Source organism: Aulostomus chinensis, chromosome 8, assembly GCF_037954235.1.
Source record: "Aulostomus chinensis isolate RoL2024-O1b breed Wild chromosome 8, RoL_Achi_v1.0, whole genome shotgun sequence".
In the NCBI taxonomy this organism is placed as follows: domain Eukaryota; kingdom Metazoa; phylum Chordata; class Actinopteri; order Syngnathiformes; family Aulostomidae; genus Aulostomus; species Aulostomus chinensis.
The window spans coordinates 7,201,106-7,223,509 of record NC_141327.1 but is presented as its reverse complement, the minus strand read 5'-3'; the positions used below and the strand labels follow the sequence as shown (position 1 = coordinate 7,223,509).

The following is a 22,404-nucleotide window of genomic DNA, read 5'->3' as shown; positions in this document are numbered from 1 at the left end:
GAATGGCTAAAAATTATATCAGATAATGGGAAACACATAAGGGAAGCAAGAGGGAAATTTACACAATACAAACTAATCCACAGGTATTATTGGACGCCACAAAGACTCAATAGAACAGGCATAATGGACAATAATTTGTGTTGGAAATGTCAGAAAGACATAGGTACACTGTTACACTGCATCTGGGAATGTCCAGTCATTCAACCTTTCTGGACAACAATTATGGACAATTTGAGCAACTGGCTGGGAAGGGATATACCATTATGTCCCAGACTGTGTTTATTGGGGGATAAAACCCGGGCTCTCAACACAACAAACGGTGAAATTTCGGTAATCATGGCAGGCATCACAACAGCTGCAAGGACAATACTCAAACACTGGAAGACACCTGAACGCCCTGATCTGAAAGAGTGGGTGAATGCCATGGTTAGGACTGCTTCATATGAACTCATGCTCAACAGGGTGAATAACAGAGGCAAAAATACAACACCAATATGGGACAGTTTCTGGACTCATATAACATCGCCTAAGGAGCGAAATATTGTTGTTAATGTTTATTAACGCTTCTATTTGCTCTTGTACTGCTATGTTACTGATGCTACATACTGTGTACGAAACTGTCTCACAATGTCAAGTGCTGTACTGTCACAGACCAAGGATAAAAGAAATAAAAACTTGAATTACAAAAAAAATAAATAAAATAGAGAAAATACACTTTGAATCTAATGAATGCCACAAGAGCTCTCAAGTGTCAAACTGCACATCAATCATTCTATAGTGAAGCTCCACATTGATGGGGGGGGGGGGGGGGAGGGGGAGAGATTAAGTAATCAAACAAGGTTTTTCTAATTTAACATGTCCTGTATGTTCAATGATCAGTGTTGCTCAGCCATATCCTTTACTGAGGCAAATCTCATCAAGGTCCATGAGGTCTCCATACTACTTCTTGGTGTTCTTATCTAGTGTAAAGGTAGGTTTTATTTATTAATGGTGTGAGGATGACATTTGACATTAACGTAGGGAAACGTCATTCATTTCTATAAAAAACACATTAAGAGGTTCAACGGTCGTAGTAAAAATCAGCTCTTTATTTTACCCGTCACCCACCAGTTAGCCCATATTAATAAATCTGTCATAAGTTAAATATTTACATCATCTTTCAAGGTCTTTCACAGAATGCATCATGATTATACAGAAATCTATTTACAGTGTAGGAAACATTGCATACATAATCATCCAGAAATGACTCCAGAAACAAAAGTTGTCCTTCAGAAATAAACAACAAAAAAGCAGTCACATTTCCAGCATTTTTTGATTTCTCCACCACAAGCTGGTATCATTTTTTCTGTCAGGCAGTTACTTAGTCACAGGCAACTGGTCAGCTACTGAATTACACAACGTGCTGGCAGATGAGTGATCGTAGGACAGTTTAGAGCAAAGATTCTCTCCCAAGCAAATAGAAATCAGCAGCTACTTGAAATGCACTTGTCTGCAACATCCTGAGACTTGACAGTTTCCACTGCTAGAAATAGACAAGACACTACTGTTTCTATAGCAACAAATCTGTGCTTCCATTCCAACTGCTGGCTTTTTTGTAGCACACTGACTGTTGAAAGAGGTAACATGCCTTACAATCTTAGGCCAGTTAATGGCAACTTGACAAGTCACAAGTAGCACCCCCAGCTGGCTGAGCTCAAGCCAAGATGGGCCAGTTAACAGAAATGATGGTCAGAATGTTTTGTCTGTTTGAGAATCTTTGATCAACTGAGCCTTTAAAATGTGCTCCCTCTCATAGGTTTAAGGCCTTCGACAGAACCCCAATGTCTGCAGACCATTCAAGCCCACAATGCCAGTCAAACTACACAAAATAGTTAGTTGGACTTCTATTTCTGCTTCTCAAAGCATATTGTACAATAAACTGACATGCCAAGCTGAGATGAAAACTGAGGAAGTTTTCAATCAAGGCCAATTCTGAACTGAATTCAGTCCATTAACTAACAGCATCAGCTTCAAGCTAAGTCTTCTAAAACCTTCACTAGGTAATGCTAAATGGACTTGCAGCAGCTGTAAGGTTATGACAGCCTATTAGGGCAATTTTAAGTTTAACAATAAATACTGAGCTGGAAATGAGGCTGTTGGAGTCAATTTAGGAGATATTCTCTAAGATTCAAGTTTACAAGAAAACAATGCTGAAAAACCAATCCTCCTTTTTCCTGTGAAAATTTGTTTTTGGTAAATGCTTCACCTTTATTTTTAAAAATGCAAAAGTTTCTCTCCTTCTCAGAAATCCAGCTCTTTCTAATAATAAATATACGCCCCAAACAGGCTCTGTAATTCATTTTGGGTTGTTTTTTTTTTTAACCTGTAAAGGCCCTAAAATGCTGTGATAGAGTGCAAACAAGACGTAAAACAATTCTAAATGTCTAAAGCCTGTTCAATATGCACCTGTAGCAGCTCGTTACATTTTACCGCTTAAGTATGTGAGCTTACCTATGCAACCTTCTGTTAAGTTTGGCTCTTAAATAGGTTGATGTCATTTAACTGAACTAGCAAGCATGGCTTTGACTGAACCATGTTCCATTTACAAGTTACGTTCTCCTGCAGAAAACACCAGCACCCATTTACATTGGCATGACAGCACCAAATCAATCACTTCAACATGAAGCTTTTGCGTCCCCTCCTCATTAAATTTGACTCACCTGAGTGCTCTTTTCTTCTTCTTCCCCCAAAAAGTTAGATTTTTTAAATCCATGTTTTTTTTTTTCTGAAAGCCATCTAAAGCTCATTTGCAGACAAGAGTTCAAGTCTGCAGCAACACCACATCTGGTTAAACACACTGATGATAAGTGAATCCTCCACCACTAAACAGGACTCTTTGGTAAGTGAGTGAGTTCCATTGATTGAAAATATTTAGTAAGCATGAGTTGGAGTTGATGTAATTAGATTCAGAAATTAATACACTAGTTTAGAAAAGCCCTGAGAGCCCAAAAGAACAAAGAGAGATACCACGTAAACAGAGACAGGACTTGTAGCTTTAGCTTCCATGCTTCCTTCTGGTATCTGGAGTGTCTGTGTGTCAAGTGAATGCAGACTGACAAAGGCATCGTTTGGCTATCAAAGGCCAATACTCCACCTAACATTTATGTCAAGGGCAGCAGCAGCGGCCATGCCATATATCTGTAAACGTAGAGCAGTCATGTATTTGTGGAGCTGGATAATCAGCATGTGCATCTTCATTCAGTCAGAATCCCTCTCAAAGCCCTCAGTGTCCATCTCTGTGGGACATTTTCAGTCTTCATACAGCAACTATGTTGTTCATCTCCCACCTCTGAGTGGTTTTACTGGTATCACAGTCTGATATGAAGACTTTATGGAGCAGGTCGGAGCGGTCCAGACATTTGCCTGGGGAAAGCACCATCAATGCAATCATGGTGAACACACAACAGCACAACAAAATACTACACAGTGGGTCTATGAAGTCTCAAGTTCTGTTATGGACAAAAACTGTTCGGAACCACTGGACTGAACACATTCACTTGGTATCACTCTAATGTGATTTACTGTTTCTATGAAAAAAAAACCTCTTTATTGAACTCTTAGGAGTAATCTGATCTAATACATTAATACTCTGATAAATTCACTGACATACTTGATATTTGGGCAGTTCCACTAATGCAATCTTGATGGAGTTAACACAACAGATCACACAGAGGTGCAGGCAGCTTTCAATCTCTTAACATCATTTGGAATTGATCTGTATGACTCCTCACACTGCACTTAACCTAGAAAGAGCAATAAATGTCAGCTGAATTCTGATCTACAGTGTATGTAAATACTACTTCCAGTTCAAGGAATATTAGCTACAGGAACTTATCGCTACCAAATTCCTGTATTTAGAACAGCATTAAAGATAACATTCTGCAAATGACATACGGAAACTCCTTTGTGGACATATAGCACCTCTGAAGTGCAATAATTGATGGGTAATCTTGCTATTTAACTTCCGAAAATGTGATGAACTCTGTTGGGCTCTTCCCTACATGGTTCCCCTTGCACTAAGCACGTTTGTTCCCTCCCAGTAGGTTGGATTACCCTGTGCAATCCTCTTCACAGTACTATCAATCAGAATGCATCTAGTGTCTTTCCCATGGCTTCTACCAGGGGTGGGGAACCATGTGCCATGGAGGGCCATGTGTATGCAGGTTTTCCTTCTCACGAAACACTTCAACAGGTGTTTTCACTGATTAACACACCGTTATGGCTGAAGGTGTGTTAATCCCATGGTTCCCCACCCCTGGTTTATACAAACGAAACACTGCACATTACACAGCAGTAGTGTGACAGTGGCTGATATTTTCAGTGTGATGTGAAGAGAGTATTTTAACATTATGAAATACAATATTGCGTACCTTTTAATCAGTGTGTGAATACATGGAAACTGCAGTACGTGCAAGGAATGTGTGTAAATATTTACCTGTTGGTACATGAGTGAACCGGTGGAGATCCTGCATGGACGGATGGTTTGATGGATGGCAATGGAAATGGGGGGAGGGGTCTTGCATTAATAAACGTTTTCTTTAGATTCTGAATTGTGGTGAGCAGAAGACATATTCAATATATTTTAATCAGCAGTATATCTGAAAGAGTCACCTTGAAATACTTCCACTCCATGTGCTGGTTCTGGTCACAATGTGTGATGATGACAGCGGAATTATCACCTCCTCTGGTTAGGCACTGGTCATACTGCATCAGCTGGTTTGCTTCATTGATACGGAACAACTACACACACACACACACACACACACACACACACGAGTTGCCAGTTGGCTAATGCACCATACTAGATGACCTGTGGCCATTGCAGGGCTTAAAGAACAACATTTCTTTGTCTGAAATTTCTGTCTTGGTCACAGTTTTCAAGAAAAGGATAAGTCCCTAGGAGTTTGGGGGTTCCCTATGCTGCTACAGGCTTAGACTGCTGGGGGACACATCAGGTTACATGGAGCCCTTCCCTTCCCTCCTCTCCTCTCCTCTCCTCTCCTCTCCTCTCCTCTCCTCTCCTCTCCCCCTCTCTCCTCCTCTCCTCCCTGCACATTTTTGGAACTGTCACTACCACTACTTGTTGCACTTTGTAGTTTGGCCTTGGTGTCTCACAGTCTCTCTGTGTTTCCACAGATCCACCAGAGCCCCAACCACTGCCTGCATCCCCCCCCCCCCTTATTCCCTACTGTTACACCGGCCTGCGCTCCCCTTCCATGAACCAGTCTGCCATCCAGTCCCCCATCAAGCTGGCTTGCTCTCCCTGCCTCCCCTACCAGAAGCTTCCTTCTTCAGCTGTTATTAACATTTCCATGTTTCTCACATTCTGCATTGTAAACTGTTTTCTTGTCTGTAACAACATCTACTGCACGTCTGTCCATCCTGGGTGAGGGATCCCTCCTCTGTTGCTCACCCTGAGGTTTCTCAGATTTTTCCCTGTTAAAAGGGTTTTCTATGGAGTTTTTCCTCAGTTGATGTGAGGGTCTAAGGGCAGAGGATGTTGTTATGATGCCATGTGAAGCCCTTTGAGACAAACTGTTTGTGAAAACGGGCTATACAAATAAAATTGCCTTTCCTTGCCTTCCCATGCTATTTTTGGAACTGGGAAGATCTTGAAACACACACTTACCTGGTTGCCCCCCATCCTGTGGCATGGTCCAATTTCCACATTGCCTCCATTGGTGTGTCCCATACTGTCAATACAATAACTTGTCTCGAAGCCTCGGATCTTGTAAAAAAACAAGACACACTCACACACACACTTAAAGATCTAGATCTATTATCCAAGGACAACACTTTGCTCCAAGGATGCAGGATTACTGTGCTAACCACTGCATCACCATGCCTCCCTCATGAAGAACTGTTGGGTGTAAATTCATTGAAGGAGTGTGGTACTAGACCTGCCCTACTTGTAAAGTGTCATGAGATAACTTTCGTTGTGATTTGGCACTATACAAATAAAATTGACTGAGATGACTGGGTATCACACAAAATGTTGACATGTTCCAAACATGAAAGATGCAGCAAGTGAACTTGTATGTGTGTACTTGTGCTTACCTCTCCCCATTCAACATTTTTAGGAGGCAGAGGGTAGTGTAGCGGAATGTCATATGCAATTTCCTCCATGAACCATTTGAAGCTCTTGCATCGATGTTCTTCCCTAAGAAACAGTTTAACAAGAAAACAGAATACTTTCCATTCATAGCTAGTTAAAAAGAGAAGTTAACAGCCAATTTCAATATTCTAAACAGAGATATTTTTCAAGGTGTGAGATTAATGAAGCCAAACCATATTCCCAGGTGGAAACTGACATGAACAGGAACATGGAATGTTTTTGAGAGGTCTGACTATTTTTGATATCACTCCACATAGCAGCAATTGTGGAGAAAAGTTAGCTGAAGGCTGTTTTCTCTAGTCAACTCATCTTTTTCATGTAGCTAGTTTATATGCACATCATGCAATGTAAGCCTTTTGACTCAACATTAAGTAGTATTTGACTCGCTGTTAACCTTCCATCATTTGGCTGGTTTTTGTGTCGATAACTGGACATGTGTACATTGTTGTTGTTGTCAAATTAGAGTCCCTTATCTTTAAGGTGCAAGTCAGCTGCAAAGCCTTGGCCTGAGATGTTGGACCATGCATGTTTTAGATGGTTCTTCAGTTTCCACAATGTACAAGTACATGCATGCATCACTCATTGTGAATGACGGCTGCAATAATGGACATTTGAGAGTAATGTTCTCAAAGTCAGTACTCTTTGCGCAAATCCACAGAATTTTGTCTCAGAACACGGGAAACTCTTGAATGAGAAGCTAAATGTCTTAAACAGGATCCAGTGGTATAGAGAATGTGTAAAAATGTGATCTAGTGAGACAAGAACATTCCAAGATCATTCATCTTGAGAAATACAAATATGTAGATGTCAGTGTTTGTAGTCTATACCTGAACCGCTTGAGCTCACTGATATCTCCATAAGCTAGCGTGAGAGTTTCCGGACGACTGGCATAAAAGTAGTCCTTATATTCATCCCACCATACCTCCACCACACGAACATAATTCTGCATGTACGTAAACACAAAAGAAAGTCTTGCAGTATACAGTTTAACATATTAATGACATCTGTGATCGTTCAATATCCCTCAACAAATTAATTACATTCAAGGTGTTTTAAAGTGTGTGCTGTGGTACCTTCAGTGTGGGTGAGGAACCAACATGTGCAGGTGGAGGGTTTCCTTGCCATCCCTGAAGTCTGTATATATGTCCAACACGAGAACATGGTACAAAGAGCAGCTTGCCACCACACTGCCATATCTACACAAGAGGATCATTATTTCAACAATACAGGAGAGGTCATCAGACTTAAATACCAGTGGCTGTGTCCTATACCTTGTAGGATATTTCAAAATTCTCCCCTCCCCATATCTGCAGTCCAGGGTCATACAGACCAAGCTCAAAGAAGAAGTCTCTCTCTATGGCAAACAGACCCCCCGCCATGGCTGGAGACCTATGAAAGGAAACACAGACCCACAAAACAACAAACACATGCTCATACAAGTCCTTCACTCTGTAGCACATTCGACTTTTTTCTTTCAAAAGGAAGAAGAGTAATTTTTACATCATTTACTCTTTTCATGTTGGTTTGATAATCTAAAATTGAAGTTACTTTCCAAAAATTACCTTGACTTCAAGCACAGTTATTGTTAAATGTTAATTGGAACACAGAATAAAGTCTCAGAGTGACAGAGAAACAAAGTCTCAACACAATAAGAAATAAGAGAAGGCAAAGCTGAGGAGAAAAAAGCAAGTGAGATGACAAATGGGAAAGTGATTAGGGGAAAGTGTGTGTGGGCGCCCCGGTCCGAATCTGACTCACACCAGAAGCTTCCCTGTAAATCTGGTACATACCCATTACTCCTAACTCCCTTTTGGATCAAGCTCTAATCAGTTTTGGGGAACTATATTCAGTTCCTGGAAACATTAAATGGCGGATTCACGACCAAGACCTCAACAAATATAGTGCACCAAAATCTTAGAATGCCAGACTAAGAGTTGAAGACATATATGAAAAAAAAAAAATTAAAAAAAAAAACACAAAAAGCACAAGAGATTGCAGTGAAACATCAACCAAGTCCAATAGAAGAAAGTATTCCAGCCCAGAGGCAGTAAGGAAACAGGACAGTCGGAGCTACACACCACCAGAGGCAGACAGCTTTGTTTTAGGTGGTTAGTGAAGTTATGCATCATGGGTTTAACTCAATAACATATGTGTCTGCCAAATTGTAATCATTTGTGCTGAACCTCAGCTCAGACACCGTGGCTCTTCAAAACTCTGAACATGAAATTCAGGTTCTTTCTTGAAGTCAAATTTAAACAATTTGCCATATTCAGAAGCTGTCAAATCGCAAAGCACCTACTGTATTTTTCTGGACATGTCAAATTCCTTTGTTCGCAACTTAAAGCCGACTGCATGTAGGTAGGTTGAATTTGAGCTAAGATGACAAAGTCCATAATAATCAGAGGAGGCGACAAGCTTTCATAGGCTCCATGTATACTGTTGATAGTGGTGTCCAGACCACTTGTACACATTCGAAACTGAAAGCACACACCAAATTAATGCATTCCCTTGCGTGTGTTCCCATCAACATGACTGGAGCTGATACATACCCATGCCTACTACAAGGTTATTTGACTCAGGAGTGAATGCGGAATGAAGTTGTTTGCATTGCAGGAAAAAGTTTGAAGTCAGTTTGTGTTAGCAGTATTTTTGACCAGTGGAATTAGGCAATAGCAGTTGTTGGAAAAATATTCTCTCCACCGAATCATAGTTTTGCCTTTTTTCTTTTTTCAAATTAAGGCAAATTTTTTTTTTTCACGATTGTGCTGTTTCCATAGAAGTACAGGTCTTCATATATGAGCCCACCATGAGTAAAGCATGACTGGAACAAAATATGCCAAGAACCTGCTTGAAATTTTTTTCTTGACAAAGTACTTTAGAGAGTGATACACTTTATGTTAGCACACTTATTAGTATATTCCATTTCATTTGGGACATATGTGTTTTGTATGATGGCCAGGTTAGTGAGGAGGCACTAGTTTGCTGTACCTATACGGTTCAGTAATGGTTTTTCTGATTTTTTTTTCTCTTTCACCCAGAGGAACTCTCTTCCAAAGCATGCTCCAATCCCAGGCTCCTCTAGCAAAGCCGTCCTGGTCTCCTCCCCCTTGGGGCTCGATGGTGAACTTCTGGCCGTGGATGGAGTCGATCAGAGGCACCGTACACACCGTTCTGACAGAGTGGGAGTGAGCAGGGGAAAGAGCCATGCATTCAACATTCACAGTGTGGAAGGGATGGGGGGGTTGCACATGGGGGAAACACAAGCAAACAGTAGTGCCAGTAAAATGAAAAGATAATGGGTGGGGATAACAGAGACCGAGACAAAGCCAGACACAGTGGATGAAAGGGCAATTGGGATGAAAGGATGGAGATGGAGACACAAAAAGAAGAGGAATGAATGTTAGCATGCTGGCTGTCATGTGTGTACCGATAGGGCTGGGTGGTATGTTTTCTCTTGGCCTTCTCTCTCTGGCTAAGCGGAACTCTCTTCCAAAGCAGGCTCCAATCCCATGCTCCTCTAGCCAGGCCATCCTCATCTCCACCCTGCTGAGGCTCCATACTGTACTCATTACCATCTATATAGTCTATGAGTGGCACTGTACATACTGTCCTACTCACACACACACACACACACACACACACACACACACACACACACAAAATAGGTGGTCCAACAACACTGTAAGCATGTAAGTGTATTCAAGTTACAAACGTTACAAATATTTCTTCTATAGCACAAATTTGGACACCAGATGTTGCACCAGTAAGCTGCACACATTATTGGTACTTCATGAATGTGTTTTGACATCTGCAGAGACTAATAGTCAGCTAGTAAACTGTAGAAAAGAAATCATGCATAACATACAAAAGTGTGTGCTACTGAATAATTTTGCTTATATTGTGTTAATGTAAAGATACCAAACATTGCAGTTTGCATTGGGTGAGCGATGCACCAGCAGCTCAAATGACAAATCAGTGTGAGTGCTTTGTTTAAGTCATTCATCTGGAGAAAGAAAAGAGTCCAATGACTACTTCCCTTTCTTTCCATGGCTGAGGCTTGCTGCGGGCAACATCAGATTGACTTCAGCCCTCAAAGCACAGAACTACTAGACATTCTTCAGAAATCAAGGGCAAACTTAAAAGCATTGTCTTGCAGATAGATTGGAGCAAAAATAGATTTTTAATTTCTACAAAATGGCATCATCAGGATCCATTAATTGCAATAAAATATGGCAAAAGACAACAATTAAGATAAAAATGTTTAAAAAAAAACATCCACAGAACTTTTAGAAAGGTGCAGAATGAAAATCTAAAATTTACTTGGAAAAAAATTATAGTGATGAAATAATTGTTTCAAAAATTTTATCAGGCCTCAAATCTTCAAAATATTTACATTTCAGCAAGTTAGCTGGCAAACCATGAAGCATCTCTGAGCCAATGGCATGAATATGTTGATATCACACATTGACTTTGTGCTGTCTCCTGCTGCTGGAGCTCATGAGTTCTAAGGTGTTGGATTAATCAGAGAAATGGCTGACAAACTTAAGGGTTCATTCCTTTATCACTCTCAAATGCTGTCAGGCCAACAAAGAGGCAAGATGAGAGTCAATATTGGTTCAGCATGTCCATGGTGGTCTAAGTTGAAAGATGAAATAGGGGCTCAAAAGCCTGTCCGTGGTCACCATTATTCTGCTGCGAAGGTAAGCTCACATTTGCCAACTAACAATAGCAATTGCACAAGTTACCAACTTTAGCCTCTGACATATTCATGTCATTATTGTTCGTGTGACAACATCATGAATTGTACTGCAATAACATAGCTATTCCAGAATTGACCATATGTGGTTAGTTGTGTCAACCGGGCAACCAGTGCAATACGACTTGTGCGGCAAGGATGAGTGAGACAACCTTTAACCAGGAGGTATAAATATAGTCCATTCCAACTTTAAAACAAAAGAAGAGTAAGTTGGAAGCAGCAGTAATAAAGACACATTTCCCAAAGATGACTGTGGTATCACAGAAACTAATTCATAGCCCCAGATATATCGTAGGGACAGGGATTCAATGTTGTTATTTAGGACACGGCTGATGACAGAAATGGCTGAATGGACTGTTTCTAATATAGACAAGTAAATAAAAGATAAAAAAGGGTCCCACAAGACAGCAGTATTTTTAAGTGTCTAATCCATTTTTCCCTTGTCACGTGACAATGCAGCCCCTCTAATATGCTGAATCTAGACCCCCAACATTATGAATGAGGCAGAATGTGTTAGCATGCATTTTACCTGTCCTCTGAAATGGGAGCAACCAGTGGAGCATACCAGTTGATCCCAACCTCACAATGAGCATCAAGGTAGATCAACACCTAGAAAATAGACAAACACTTGTCTGTGTTCTATTTATCAGAATGTTATGGTGACACTCAGACCCATTTTGAAAAATAAACAAGTTCTTTATGAAATCTGGAATGTGTAGCCACTAATTCACTCAAAAATATAAACAATACTTTTGTTTTCACCTCCCATTCTTCATGAGTACAAGTCAAACATTGAAGACTTAAATGCACACAAGCTATTTGCCGCTAAAAGTCTTCACAAATGTGTTAAATTCAGAGGCCTTCAGCTCCACCAAGAAAATCCCTCTAGCTGACAGTTACTGCAGAGAGAAGTCTGATCTTGGACTTGAAAGTGGAAGTGAAATCAAGAGTATATTTATGCTGAGTGTAAATATTTAAACACTAGGTTACACTAATAGTAGTGAATCAGCAGCAGAAAGATATAATACCTGTCCTTTTGTGGCCTTCTTTGCTCCTATACTCCGCGCCTGGATAAGACCCTCCCTCTTCTCATTTCGGAATAGTTTTACAAGACCATTCCACTGCTTGATGTACTCCTCCAAGCGCTCTTTCAGATGGACTTCACAACACAGGAAGTAATTTCATGAATATCACCAGTTTATGTTGTTCCTTAGTTTTGCACTTGCTTGTGATAAACAATGACAAGTTATGTCAACAATAAATAATGGTGTCTGTTTCACCTCGACATCATTACTGTTCCTCCTTTATGTCATGTCATATGCACCATGGTTAGTGTTTGTTTGCCATTTATACAAAGTATTCTTTCAAAGGGGAAGCCAAGTTGCCCATCAGTTAAGTGCATGTAGGCCATAGCCAAGCAGAGAACCAGGCATCAATTCCGGCCCAGGGTCCTATTCCGCATGTCATCCCCTCTCTCCCTCCCCTCTTCCTGTCATTTCTTCGCCATATACACTATACTCTATAAAGCATTAAAAAGTGCAACAAAAAAGAAAAATCCAAAAGTATTTTCTCAAAGGCACAATCGGCTGCTATGATCGAATTGAGAATTTTGTGAACTCTCCAACCTCATAAGTCATTGATTAGTTAGTCAGGGCCAGCATTATGAAGTTTTTACAACAACTAAATACAACAAAAGTGGAATCAACACATACATTGTTGTTCAAGTGCCCAAAGAACATGAATGTTTCAGCTGAGTCCATTCTAGCTTCCCATTTTTGCTGAGTAGCAGATATTTTCTCCTTTTGATTTTTAAATAAAAATCATCATCATACATCACCATTCCTTTTCTGGAGTTTTTTTTTCTCTCCACTGTCACCAAGTACATGATCTCATGTGTATGTATTCAATCAGCTCTTCCACTCCTCTACTTCATGTGGCAAGCAGTCTCACCTTTGTTGCTGAAATCATCAATCATGACAATCTCTGCTAGGTATTTCCTGGGAGTTCTCTTGATGACACTGTGGATGGTCCTCATTAGTGTAGACCAGCCTTCATTATGGAAGACGATCACCACACTGGAGGTCAGCAGTCTGTCGTCATAATGCCAGTACTTACACCTGGTGGTCATACAGAAAACATTTCATGTGCATGGCTGTTTGCAGTTATAATTAAGAGAAAAAAATGTTTAATTTACATGGGGATTATTAGCATGTTCACTGTCTCGGACAAATGGATGTCCTTTTTTTCCATAGTTTTGCCTGCTGAGGGTTGCCTTCTTTCATTATTACTTGCTGTTTTTTGCTCTGTTCTGCTGAAAAACTGCAGATGAAAATGTAACGTATGTGGAATATGTAAACTTTAGGAAGAGGAGAAAAAAAAAGGATTAATTTGAAGAACCTGTTTAAATATAAAAAAAAATCAGCTGGGTGTACGTCCATGTGTAATGGCCCAAAAAGGTTGCCATGATGTATGCTAAATTTTTTCTCAGCTCTGTTTGGGGTGACACTTTCTCAATCATCTGACAAAGACAGCATTTGCACAGACCCAGGAATTTTTTTGAGGTCACAGAAATTATGGACAACAATCACATTTCACCATAAACTGCTATTCAACAGACAAGAGTTTTAACTCAGAGAACTGTTTCATAGTTTTAATTGAACGCACCTCTCATTTAGAGAAAGCAGAGGAGAGGCAGGGAGCATTGCTGAGAATCCTGCGCTTCTTGCGTTACATATCCACTGCAATCAGCATCATTTAAAAGGCAACAAGTGGAATGAAATATCTATGCAACTGTAGGTGGTTTTTTTTTTTTAATACATACTGGAGAAATTCATTTCCTCTGGTGGGTGAAAGGTAGAGGAATTTGCACACGTAGTTTTCAATAGTGTCAGAGTCTATCTGTGCATTAGGAGAGAAGGATATCCACCTTTTTGTATCGCTCAGAGGAAAACAGCAGATAAGCATTTCACAAAAACTGGGTGTGTTCCTTTAAGTGTGTCTGTAAATCTTGCATTTTCCTTTAATCTTCAATATTGGGTCTAACATCTGCAACTGTAAGTGTTAGCCTGTTTAAATCAGCTAGAAATGACTGCTTAAATGCTTCAGTGAATTCTTGTTCCTCCTACTGATAACAGTGGCAATGATGGGATCAAGTCCATTGTAGATTATGGTCAACATATTTTTTTTGTTTGGTGAGCTAATCAGGTTAGTCTGCAACCATGCATGTAAAGCAAGTGTGTGAGAGTAGGAGTAGGATGAACAGCACTACTCACTCTTCATGGCGTATATCACTGATGGACCTGTCCAGGGAGATCATATCACTTGCTACCATGTTGAAGCCAAACTCTTTGATGGTAGCCTGGATAGCATCTTTGTACTCTGGACCCAGGACAAAAGGCTTGGCTCCCTCTCCTGGACCAGCAGGGACCCCTGGAGGTTCAGGTTCCTTAGGCTCAAAGTTTCCCAGGATTCCTTTTTTCAGGACAGGGGTGTTGTAGTTGTGTGAGTGGGGTCTGAAAGTTACATATTGCTGCTGGATCACCTGCTTCTGGTTGGGCTGCTGCTCAGGCTTCTGGGGATTGTTGGCCCCATCTGGAGGAGACAACAAACCAAAAAATGTCACAAGATTAGAAAAATAAAACATACAACCCCAAACTAAAATGTAGTTCCTCATTCTTGTGAATTTTCCATTGAAAAAAATACAGCATACATTTCTGCCCAACAGTGATTTGCTGATTGTAGTTAACTGCTATTGTTGCTGTAGAAGAGCAGTTGCGTGGGGCTCAATAGAGTCACATTGTGACACACAACTAATCAAAAAGTTCCACAACTGAGATCTGCCTTTGTTAATGTGTTTCTCAAAAGGAAGCAGAATAAACCTTCAAAGACATCTGGTACCAGCTACCAATGACGGGTACATATGTGCAAGAGTGTGGTCAACAGAAAATATTAGCTCTCGGGCTCACCCCCTCTCTTTGTGTCAACACCAAAACAGGTGAGCAAGTGAAAGCAGCAATATAGAACCACTCCCATTACACAAAAACCCACAAATACACTTACCACCTAAAAGAGTGCAGTAAATAATAAAGGAGTAGAAAAATCATATAGAAAATACAGGAGACTTACATATTGTTCCAACAACTGCAGACCCTGCAGTTGATGTGTGGGCCGAATCATTGATTAACATTTTGATTAATAGTGGACGTTTGTGGTTGGCTAAAAGAGAAGATCAATGGGGAAAATATTACTTTTAGGCTACCCTCTTTATCCAAATGGGAACAGAAGGGAGCCATAGAATGCGCACAACTTCATATTGAGCAACCTGACTTGACACACACACGTGTGTGTTTGTGATCTGTCACATCTGATGCAGACAGTAGCCCTATGACCTTCACAGTCGGATATGATGTTGGCCAGCAATTACACAATGAGTCATTTCATTTCATATAAATTGTGGTTTAAAAGTTCTGTAAACTGGATTTTATTATCCCCTTGTTCAGAGAGAGCAAAAGTGGAAGACAGAAAGCAAAACAAAAAGTAAAACGTATTTCTGACATTTTCACCACATCGGGCACAAGTCCATGTGCATTGTCAATCAGGGCTATACACTCATCAGTCATAACATTATGACAAACCACATAATATTGGAACGATCCCACTTTTGATGTCAAAAAAGCTTTGACCCTTTTGAAGCATGGACTCCACAAGACTCTGAGGTGTGCTCTGGTGAAATAGTAGCCCTTCTGCAGTCACAATTTGGCTATCATCCAATTTGCTAAAATCCTTAAGCTTGTCTATTTTTTCTGCTTCCAACACATCAAATACAAGCAAAAAATGTTTTTTACTTGCTGCCTAATACATCCCACTCATTGACAGGTGCAACTGTAATGAGATAATCAATGTTAAATGTTGTTTACTTCACCATTTAGTGGTCATGTTAAGGCTGATCAGTGTATGCTGAGGGTCCATAAGTAAAACATTGATACAAATATGGAGAAGTTCCAGTTTCAGGCCCGAAGGCAGTGGATGACATACCTAAACTCTGCACTGAGTACAACAGGCATCCACTCCCTTGGTAAACTTGTACATACACAGAAGTTGCCTTTGCCACATTTACACAACTGTGAGACTAAAATACAACCAAAAATAAACAACTGATACTGTATTGAAACAAGCTGAAAACTTGCATCTATAAAAAACATGATTGTAAGAACTCCACTACAAGAGGTTCAATTACTACTCCAAAGAGAAACTATAAACCGAACCAGGTGTCTCTTGTTTGTAATAAATGTCAGTCTCCTATTGCAATCTACCTCCATAGATTTGTTGTATGTCCCAGGGTTCTTTCTTTCTGGGCTGACATTTGCAATGTTATGTCTTACATCTTAGACACATGGACTGGGACAAATCATTTGCTCAACATTCTTAGTGAGCCACATACTGGACCATAATGATTAATATTTCTGACAATATTGAAACAGGAAATGGAACCAAACTCTCAAAATTCAGGGGATGGTATGTCATTGGGGCTATTCACCAAGCTCAATTTGTGTGGTGTTAGCATGTCTCAGCATGTAGCTTTTACATGATACAGGACTTAAGTTGTAACTAGCTTTGAGGAAAACCTCCCTTAATATCAGAAGGTGAGCAAACCATAGGAACTTGGCTTGGACCTCATACATTTACTCACCCACAAAGAGCCCAAACTATAAATGGAAGACCATGTTACTGATCATCATCATAATCAAGTTTTTGAAATGTTTTGGGAATCAGCCTGCGTGCACAATTTTGTCAATACAATGGTTTCTGTGTGAACAAGCTACTTCCAGAAAACAGCAATGCTATGAGCACCAATTTAGAGGCAGTTAAAATTGTGTCAAGGATTACTGCATCCCTGCACATGGCCAATTTTATCTCCAACTTTTTTAATCATGATGATACTCAAACTAAATGTTGAAACTCTGCAATTTCCTTACATTAACTTTTTTCAGTCCACAGTCCTGTTTCTGCACCTGTAATAAGTTCAATGTTCAATAGCCCACCCATAAAATAAAGGGTAATTGTTCAACATTTTTCTTGATAATGTGCATTGGCAAAATCATCACTCCAAGATTGCCCTTTCACCTACATATACTTTAATCACTGTCATTTGACATAGAAGCTTGTTTGAAGGGATAATAGGTGCGTTTGTCTAGGAAATGTGGCTAAAAGTGATTCAGTGTCTCACCACCATGTTTGAGTCTGATGGAGTTGAGGTCGACCTCCACCCCCTCCACATGAGGCCAGGGCAGAACTGGCTTAAACTGATCTCCAAGGTCTCCTTCGGGCAGCAAACTGTCATCCTGTACGGAAGGGTATGACATGCAGTATTATGCATTAAGAAGATGTATGTCATTAACAGTACAGCAAAAAATAAATCTGGTAATGCACCAGCTATAGGTTGAGCCGTGGTAAAAAGAAGCCTGCAACCTTTCTGGCTCAGTACAGTAAGGCAATAAATGATAAACTTACTAGATTTATAGCCAAAGGTTTTTTTTTACATCATGTTTGCAATTTCTGATTTAAATTCACATAGTCATAAACAATTAAAAAATGCCATTACGCATTCATGGAAAGAGAGCAGTGAGTAGAGACTATGGACAAAGAAAGTGTGTCAGAAAGGGAATTTGAATCACAAAATTTAAACCGAATAATTGCAACTGAAATGAATATTTCCTCATTTTGGAGCTTAATACCAAACAGTATTTGGTTCTCTGTTTTTGAAATTTGATCTGTATATACTGAGATTTGACTGCAAAGAAGTGCAATCAAGTGCTGATTCAGTGAACTCCTTTTCAGGACAGCAGTTTGCAAGCCTGCAGTAACCACTGATTTCTGTAACTTGTATCTTTTGATGTGATCAATCATTGTGAATATTAGCATTTCTCATTAATTCATTTACATGTTAAAACCCCAGCCTTCCCCAATTGAACCACGATAAATTGATTTTCTATTTTTAGAGCTTAGCACCCCAAACTTGTTACCCAGACAGAGAGAGACACATCTATACCCCTTTGATATTCCACTAGTGATGCATGGTTTGCAACTGTAACCCAATGGTTAAGCCTTGGACTGAGTCAGAAATTAGTATGATGGATAGGTTGGGTGAAATAACTCAGCAATGTGGAAAACATTAATTAGGCTAAATTCTTTAAAAAGGGAACAGAGAGGAGCTGCAGTCTGCCAACATTTTGTTTCACCACCTGACCCACTGTATTTAGGCTACCTGGTGTGACACAAGAAACGGGGGGTATTGGCAAGGACTTCAAGATAGTATCAAGATATCCCCAATGTATTGTTATATTTTGCATAGTTAACTGAAAAATTTAAAACAGAACTATATATGTATATTTGTATTCGTACATCAGATGTAAATGTCTGCTTTAAATCTCCGAGGCATTTAAGTTTCTCAACAATGTCGGCTTTTGACTGGCCATTTCCATTACTACCTTACTCACTTCTACAGTTAATGTTGCACAATGCAACAGCTATACCAACTGAAGCAGAGGTACGCAAATATATTTTATATTTACAATCCATTTCAAGCATGAATTATTATTTGAAAAATAAAAATCGATATTAAGAGCTGGAATATCAATATTCTATCGGGGGTAAAAAAAAGTGTTTGCATATATTGCCTCGTCAATGTTTTTTTCCCCACCCGCCCCTACCAGACACACAGCGTTTCTGGTGTCACGCAGACATCGTCTTGTACAGCATGAGTTTGCTGGGATTATGGCAATCAATAGCAGAAGATTTTTTCATTTTATTTTTTACTGCAGTTTGAAAGTAGAGAGTTGCAGATTAACCAAAGAACAGTTATATTGTTTTATTGACTCTTGCTCAGAGAAAGGGAGAACACAGCCCTTACACACAGCCCTGATGTTCTTAAAAAGTTTACATTTTTACATTCAACATATAAAACTTCAACTTGTTAATCTACAGTTTAGTTCTGCAGGGCACTCTACATTTCAGATTTTGACAAGATAAGGCTCTACCTCATTCTGAAGGCAAAAGGTGGAGTAAAATGCACCCGTGAGGTTCTGCAAATCAACAGGCTGGTGGAACTCCACAGAGCAGCTGTATAAAACTGTGTTTCACTGCAGAGATGCTGATGTTTTGAAGGTTGTAATTTAATGCCATTTAATTGTCCAGTGTATAAGGCCATAATGACAGACCCTGCAGCCAGTATCACAGTTTTACAAGTCATGAAAAGGTATTTCTGACAGAGACATTTTTTTAGGGCAACACAGCTCGTCATCTGCTGCGCTCACTCACTCACTCACACACACACACACTTTGAGATGGCACTGATTATTGGCCAGAAAATGGCCAAGAATATGACTTAAGTCGACCTTGGTCTTTGACTTTGATCCTATATGTTTCTTCAATAGAACAGAACAATATCAAGGTGTGGAAAGGTCATGTATATTCCTAATGAGTTTTCCCTTTGTCACTTTAGTTAGAAATAGATAGATTGGCAAAAAAATAAATAAACCTTGGGATCATCCAATATTCAGATGAGATGTCAAGAGTGGAGAACTGAATTGATGCCGCTGATAGACGGTTCTGAAGACTGCTCCGCTTTAGAAATGTCTTAAAGCAACATGGTACATATGCGGATTTTGAGGTATATCCGGGAGCAAACGGCAGAGGTCCGGGAATGTCATGGTAATGACAGTTGACCTCAGGAACTTGAATTTGACTTTATTATCTCCTCACAGCACGTTAGCTGGCTTCTCTTTGACAACCGGTGTAATGTTAGTGAAAATAGGTGAACCACAGGGTGGGCTCGTGATTATTCGCTTCAATTAGTTATGATAGTTCATACAGAAAACAGCTATCATTGCCCATTGACTTGTACCTGAAAATCTTTTATTGTGCAGTCTTACGTCTTGGGTTGGTGTTACGCTAACAATCATGCAATAACATCACACTTCCCTGAGTTGATCTTGTATGAAATGTTAAGTGAACTGCTTTACTGTTGTCTACTCACTTTTTTCCCAAGTGGATTGTCGGGGTTAGGTTTTGACGACAGAGAAGACCATAACACGACCAAACCAAGAAATGTCCCAATGGCAAGCAAACTACGTAGAATAAATCCCACTTTCAGCCTCATCTTGAAAGCTCTTCCTGTATATCCAGGCTAACTGGCCACGAGCTAAAGCCAGTTAGCTAACGTTAGCTGCTACGGAACTACGTCCACCAGGGCTCTCAGACCAGTCGCAGGTGAACGGTAGCTAGGCTGATAGCAACTAATGTAGCTGCCGATTTAAACAACAGGTCTGTTATGACTTGACGGCAGAACGGCACTGTCTGTTAAACTAGCACTTGATATTCCGTTAGACTGATGGAGGCTGCGCCTTTCCTGTGTCCAGTCTTAACGCCTCTCCTGTCAGTATTTCAGCTCTCTGCGACGAAGCTCTGCCCGAGAAGGAGGTGCATGCCTGTGGCGGCGTTAAATAGCTTACTGTTGGGCGGTGTGCTGCCAGCGTGCGGCCGCAAACATGTTGCCTGATAGGTTCATTAGTCTGATAGAGGAGTACCAAAAGTGGGGTCTGGGGGCCCACGGGGATCCGCAGCAAAACGAATAACAATAGGTGTAAATCATATTCATATTGCTCATGCTCATAATTCACTAGAATTGCACATGACGTTGGTCACAGTATCACTGATTTGACTTTTGTTTGAAATGTAGCAAATAGCAAATGTATAATGAAAATAGATAGTATGATGGTGCAACTGGCGGAAGTCACTGTAGTTTCCCTGATTTAGCGGCATAGAGACAATGCAATTCATACATTTCGCAGCCATATTGGTAAGAATGGTAACGTTTACATTTCTAAACTGATTTCAGGGAGTTGGTTCGCTTTCGGGTACTTATGATGTACACAGATAAGAAATGACATTGTCCCTTTTCAACATTATACATGTATCTGTGAGTTTTATTGTGAATTTTATGTGCTGTAAACTTATTTCTGTACTATTAATTTTAATGCTTCTCGACCAGGGATGCAAATGGATAGCATTCAGAGTCATTCAGTGACTTGACCACTTCTATCACTATAAAATAATTTCCTTTTAGTTTCTTTGGAAATGCAAAGTTTGATGATGTAAATGTTTTGTTGTGTGGTTTGCAGTTTGTGAACAAATGCCTTTGTGTGTTTGCTAGTTTTTCTTTGATTCAAGTGAAGATTTTGACCCTCACACTAATGTGTTCCTGCCGCTACTTGGGTGTTAGGGGTCTTTACAGACTGGCCTGTTTTGTTTTGTTTACTTACTTTAAGAAAAATCTTAACAGTGTGATTCTAGGGTACATCTTCAGTGATATAACCTGGGGTCAAAGGGTGGCTTCAGGTCTTTCAAATATCATACACTCACCCAGGCAATCCAACCAGGGCTGATTGGATCCCTAGCAATGTCATAACACCTGACCCTCATAGGCCAACACTTTGCTCTCCAGTCTCTTTTTGGCAGTTGCTCCTAAGCTCTTTGTATTTTTGCTCATTTCCATTTGAAGGCCTCTTCCATCTGTTCTTCCCACAGCATGTTGAGCTCAAGAATAAGGATGTTTTCATTGTGTCTGACAACATATCAGTTTGCAGTGTAAACCCTGTGATCTGGGGAGGAAACCACAACCGCTGTCCAAGATCTGTTTCAAGCCTCCAGTCCTAAGCAGCAAAGAGCATCCTGTTAGCCTTCTGGCTCTCTCTGAAACATCTTTCTCCCTCTCCACCAAATGGAATAGTATTCCTGAATGGCCTTGTTCTCCATCCTATGTGTAGGGGACTGCAGATGGTCTCCGCAATTGTCTGAAGAACCTGGTCAGGCTGCAGTTCTTTTGGAGGAACTTGATTTTTTGCAGATGCATCTACCAGACATGTTGCATTTGATTTTCCTTTCAACACCTTCTCCCATCTGATCCAGGTGCCATGACTGCCAAGATTTAATCTTGGATCAGCTCTCACAGGAGGCCAGCTCTACCTTTTGCAGCTGCACTCCTCAGTTCCTTCAAATGTAGCTTATTTATGTCACTTTGTCCCTGTCCTCGCTGCCAGACTTGCTCCAGCCACCTTTGGATCTTGGGTATCCCAGTACTGCAGCATCTCCCTTGCTCTCAATACCTTGTGCTTCTCCACAAAATACCTGGGAAGAGAATTCTTATTAGTGTGCCGTGCTGGAGCCCAGTCCTGCCAACTTCTCGCAACCTTCATTCACATTCTCCAGAGGTGTTTCTTATGGCTGCTTCGTCTCAGTGTGTTGCTTAAAGTTGTTGTTTTTTACCAGTTGAAGTACACTTTTTGATGATAGCAAGACAATTTTCACACAACCTTGATTCTGACTTGTCGAAACAAGGCCAGTACATCTCATGTAACACCTGCCCTGGCTTACTACAAATTTAATTTTGGTAGATTTATTTGTAACAAAGATGCAATCATTTTTGACAAAATATCAA

General features: G+C 40.2%; 1 protein-coding gene across 6 annotated transcripts; it reads right to left on the bottom strand.

The window, feature by feature from the left end:
* Positions 1-1,067: 1,067 nt before the first annotated feature.
* galnt7 (UDP-N-acetyl-alpha-D-galactosamine: polypeptide N-acetylgalactosaminyltransferase 7) lies at positions 1,068-20,408 on the bottom strand. 6 transcript variants are annotated; one of them, XM_086210669.1, is made up of 17 exons: positions 19,945-20,408; positions 17,137-17,251; positions 15,036-15,125; positions 14,183-14,501; positions 12,861-13,027; positions 11,939-12,069; positions 11,440-11,519; positions 9,582-9,764; positions 9,143-9,325; positions 7,426-7,543; positions 7,228-7,350; positions 6,982-7,097; positions 6,097-6,199; positions 5,669-5,767; positions 4,651-4,779; positions 4,475-4,505; positions 1,068-3,402 (listed from the first exon to the last, which is right to left on the bottom strand). In XM_086210669.1, the coding sequence occupies exons 1-17, from the start codon at positions 20,065-20,067 to the stop codon at positions 3,296-3,298; spliced, it is 2,217 nt and encodes a 738-aa protein (XP_086066795.1). In that variant the 5' UTR covers positions 20,068-20,408; the 3' UTR covers positions 1,068-3,295. The 6 variants fall into 6 exon arrangements, with proteins under 6 accessions (XP_086066795.1, XP_086066797.1, XP_086066798.1 ...); XM_086210671.1 differs by lacking the exon at positions 9,143-9,325; XM_086210672.1 differs by lacking the exon at positions 9,582-9,764.
* Between the last annotated feature and the right edge of the window lie 1,996 nt (positions 20,409-22,404).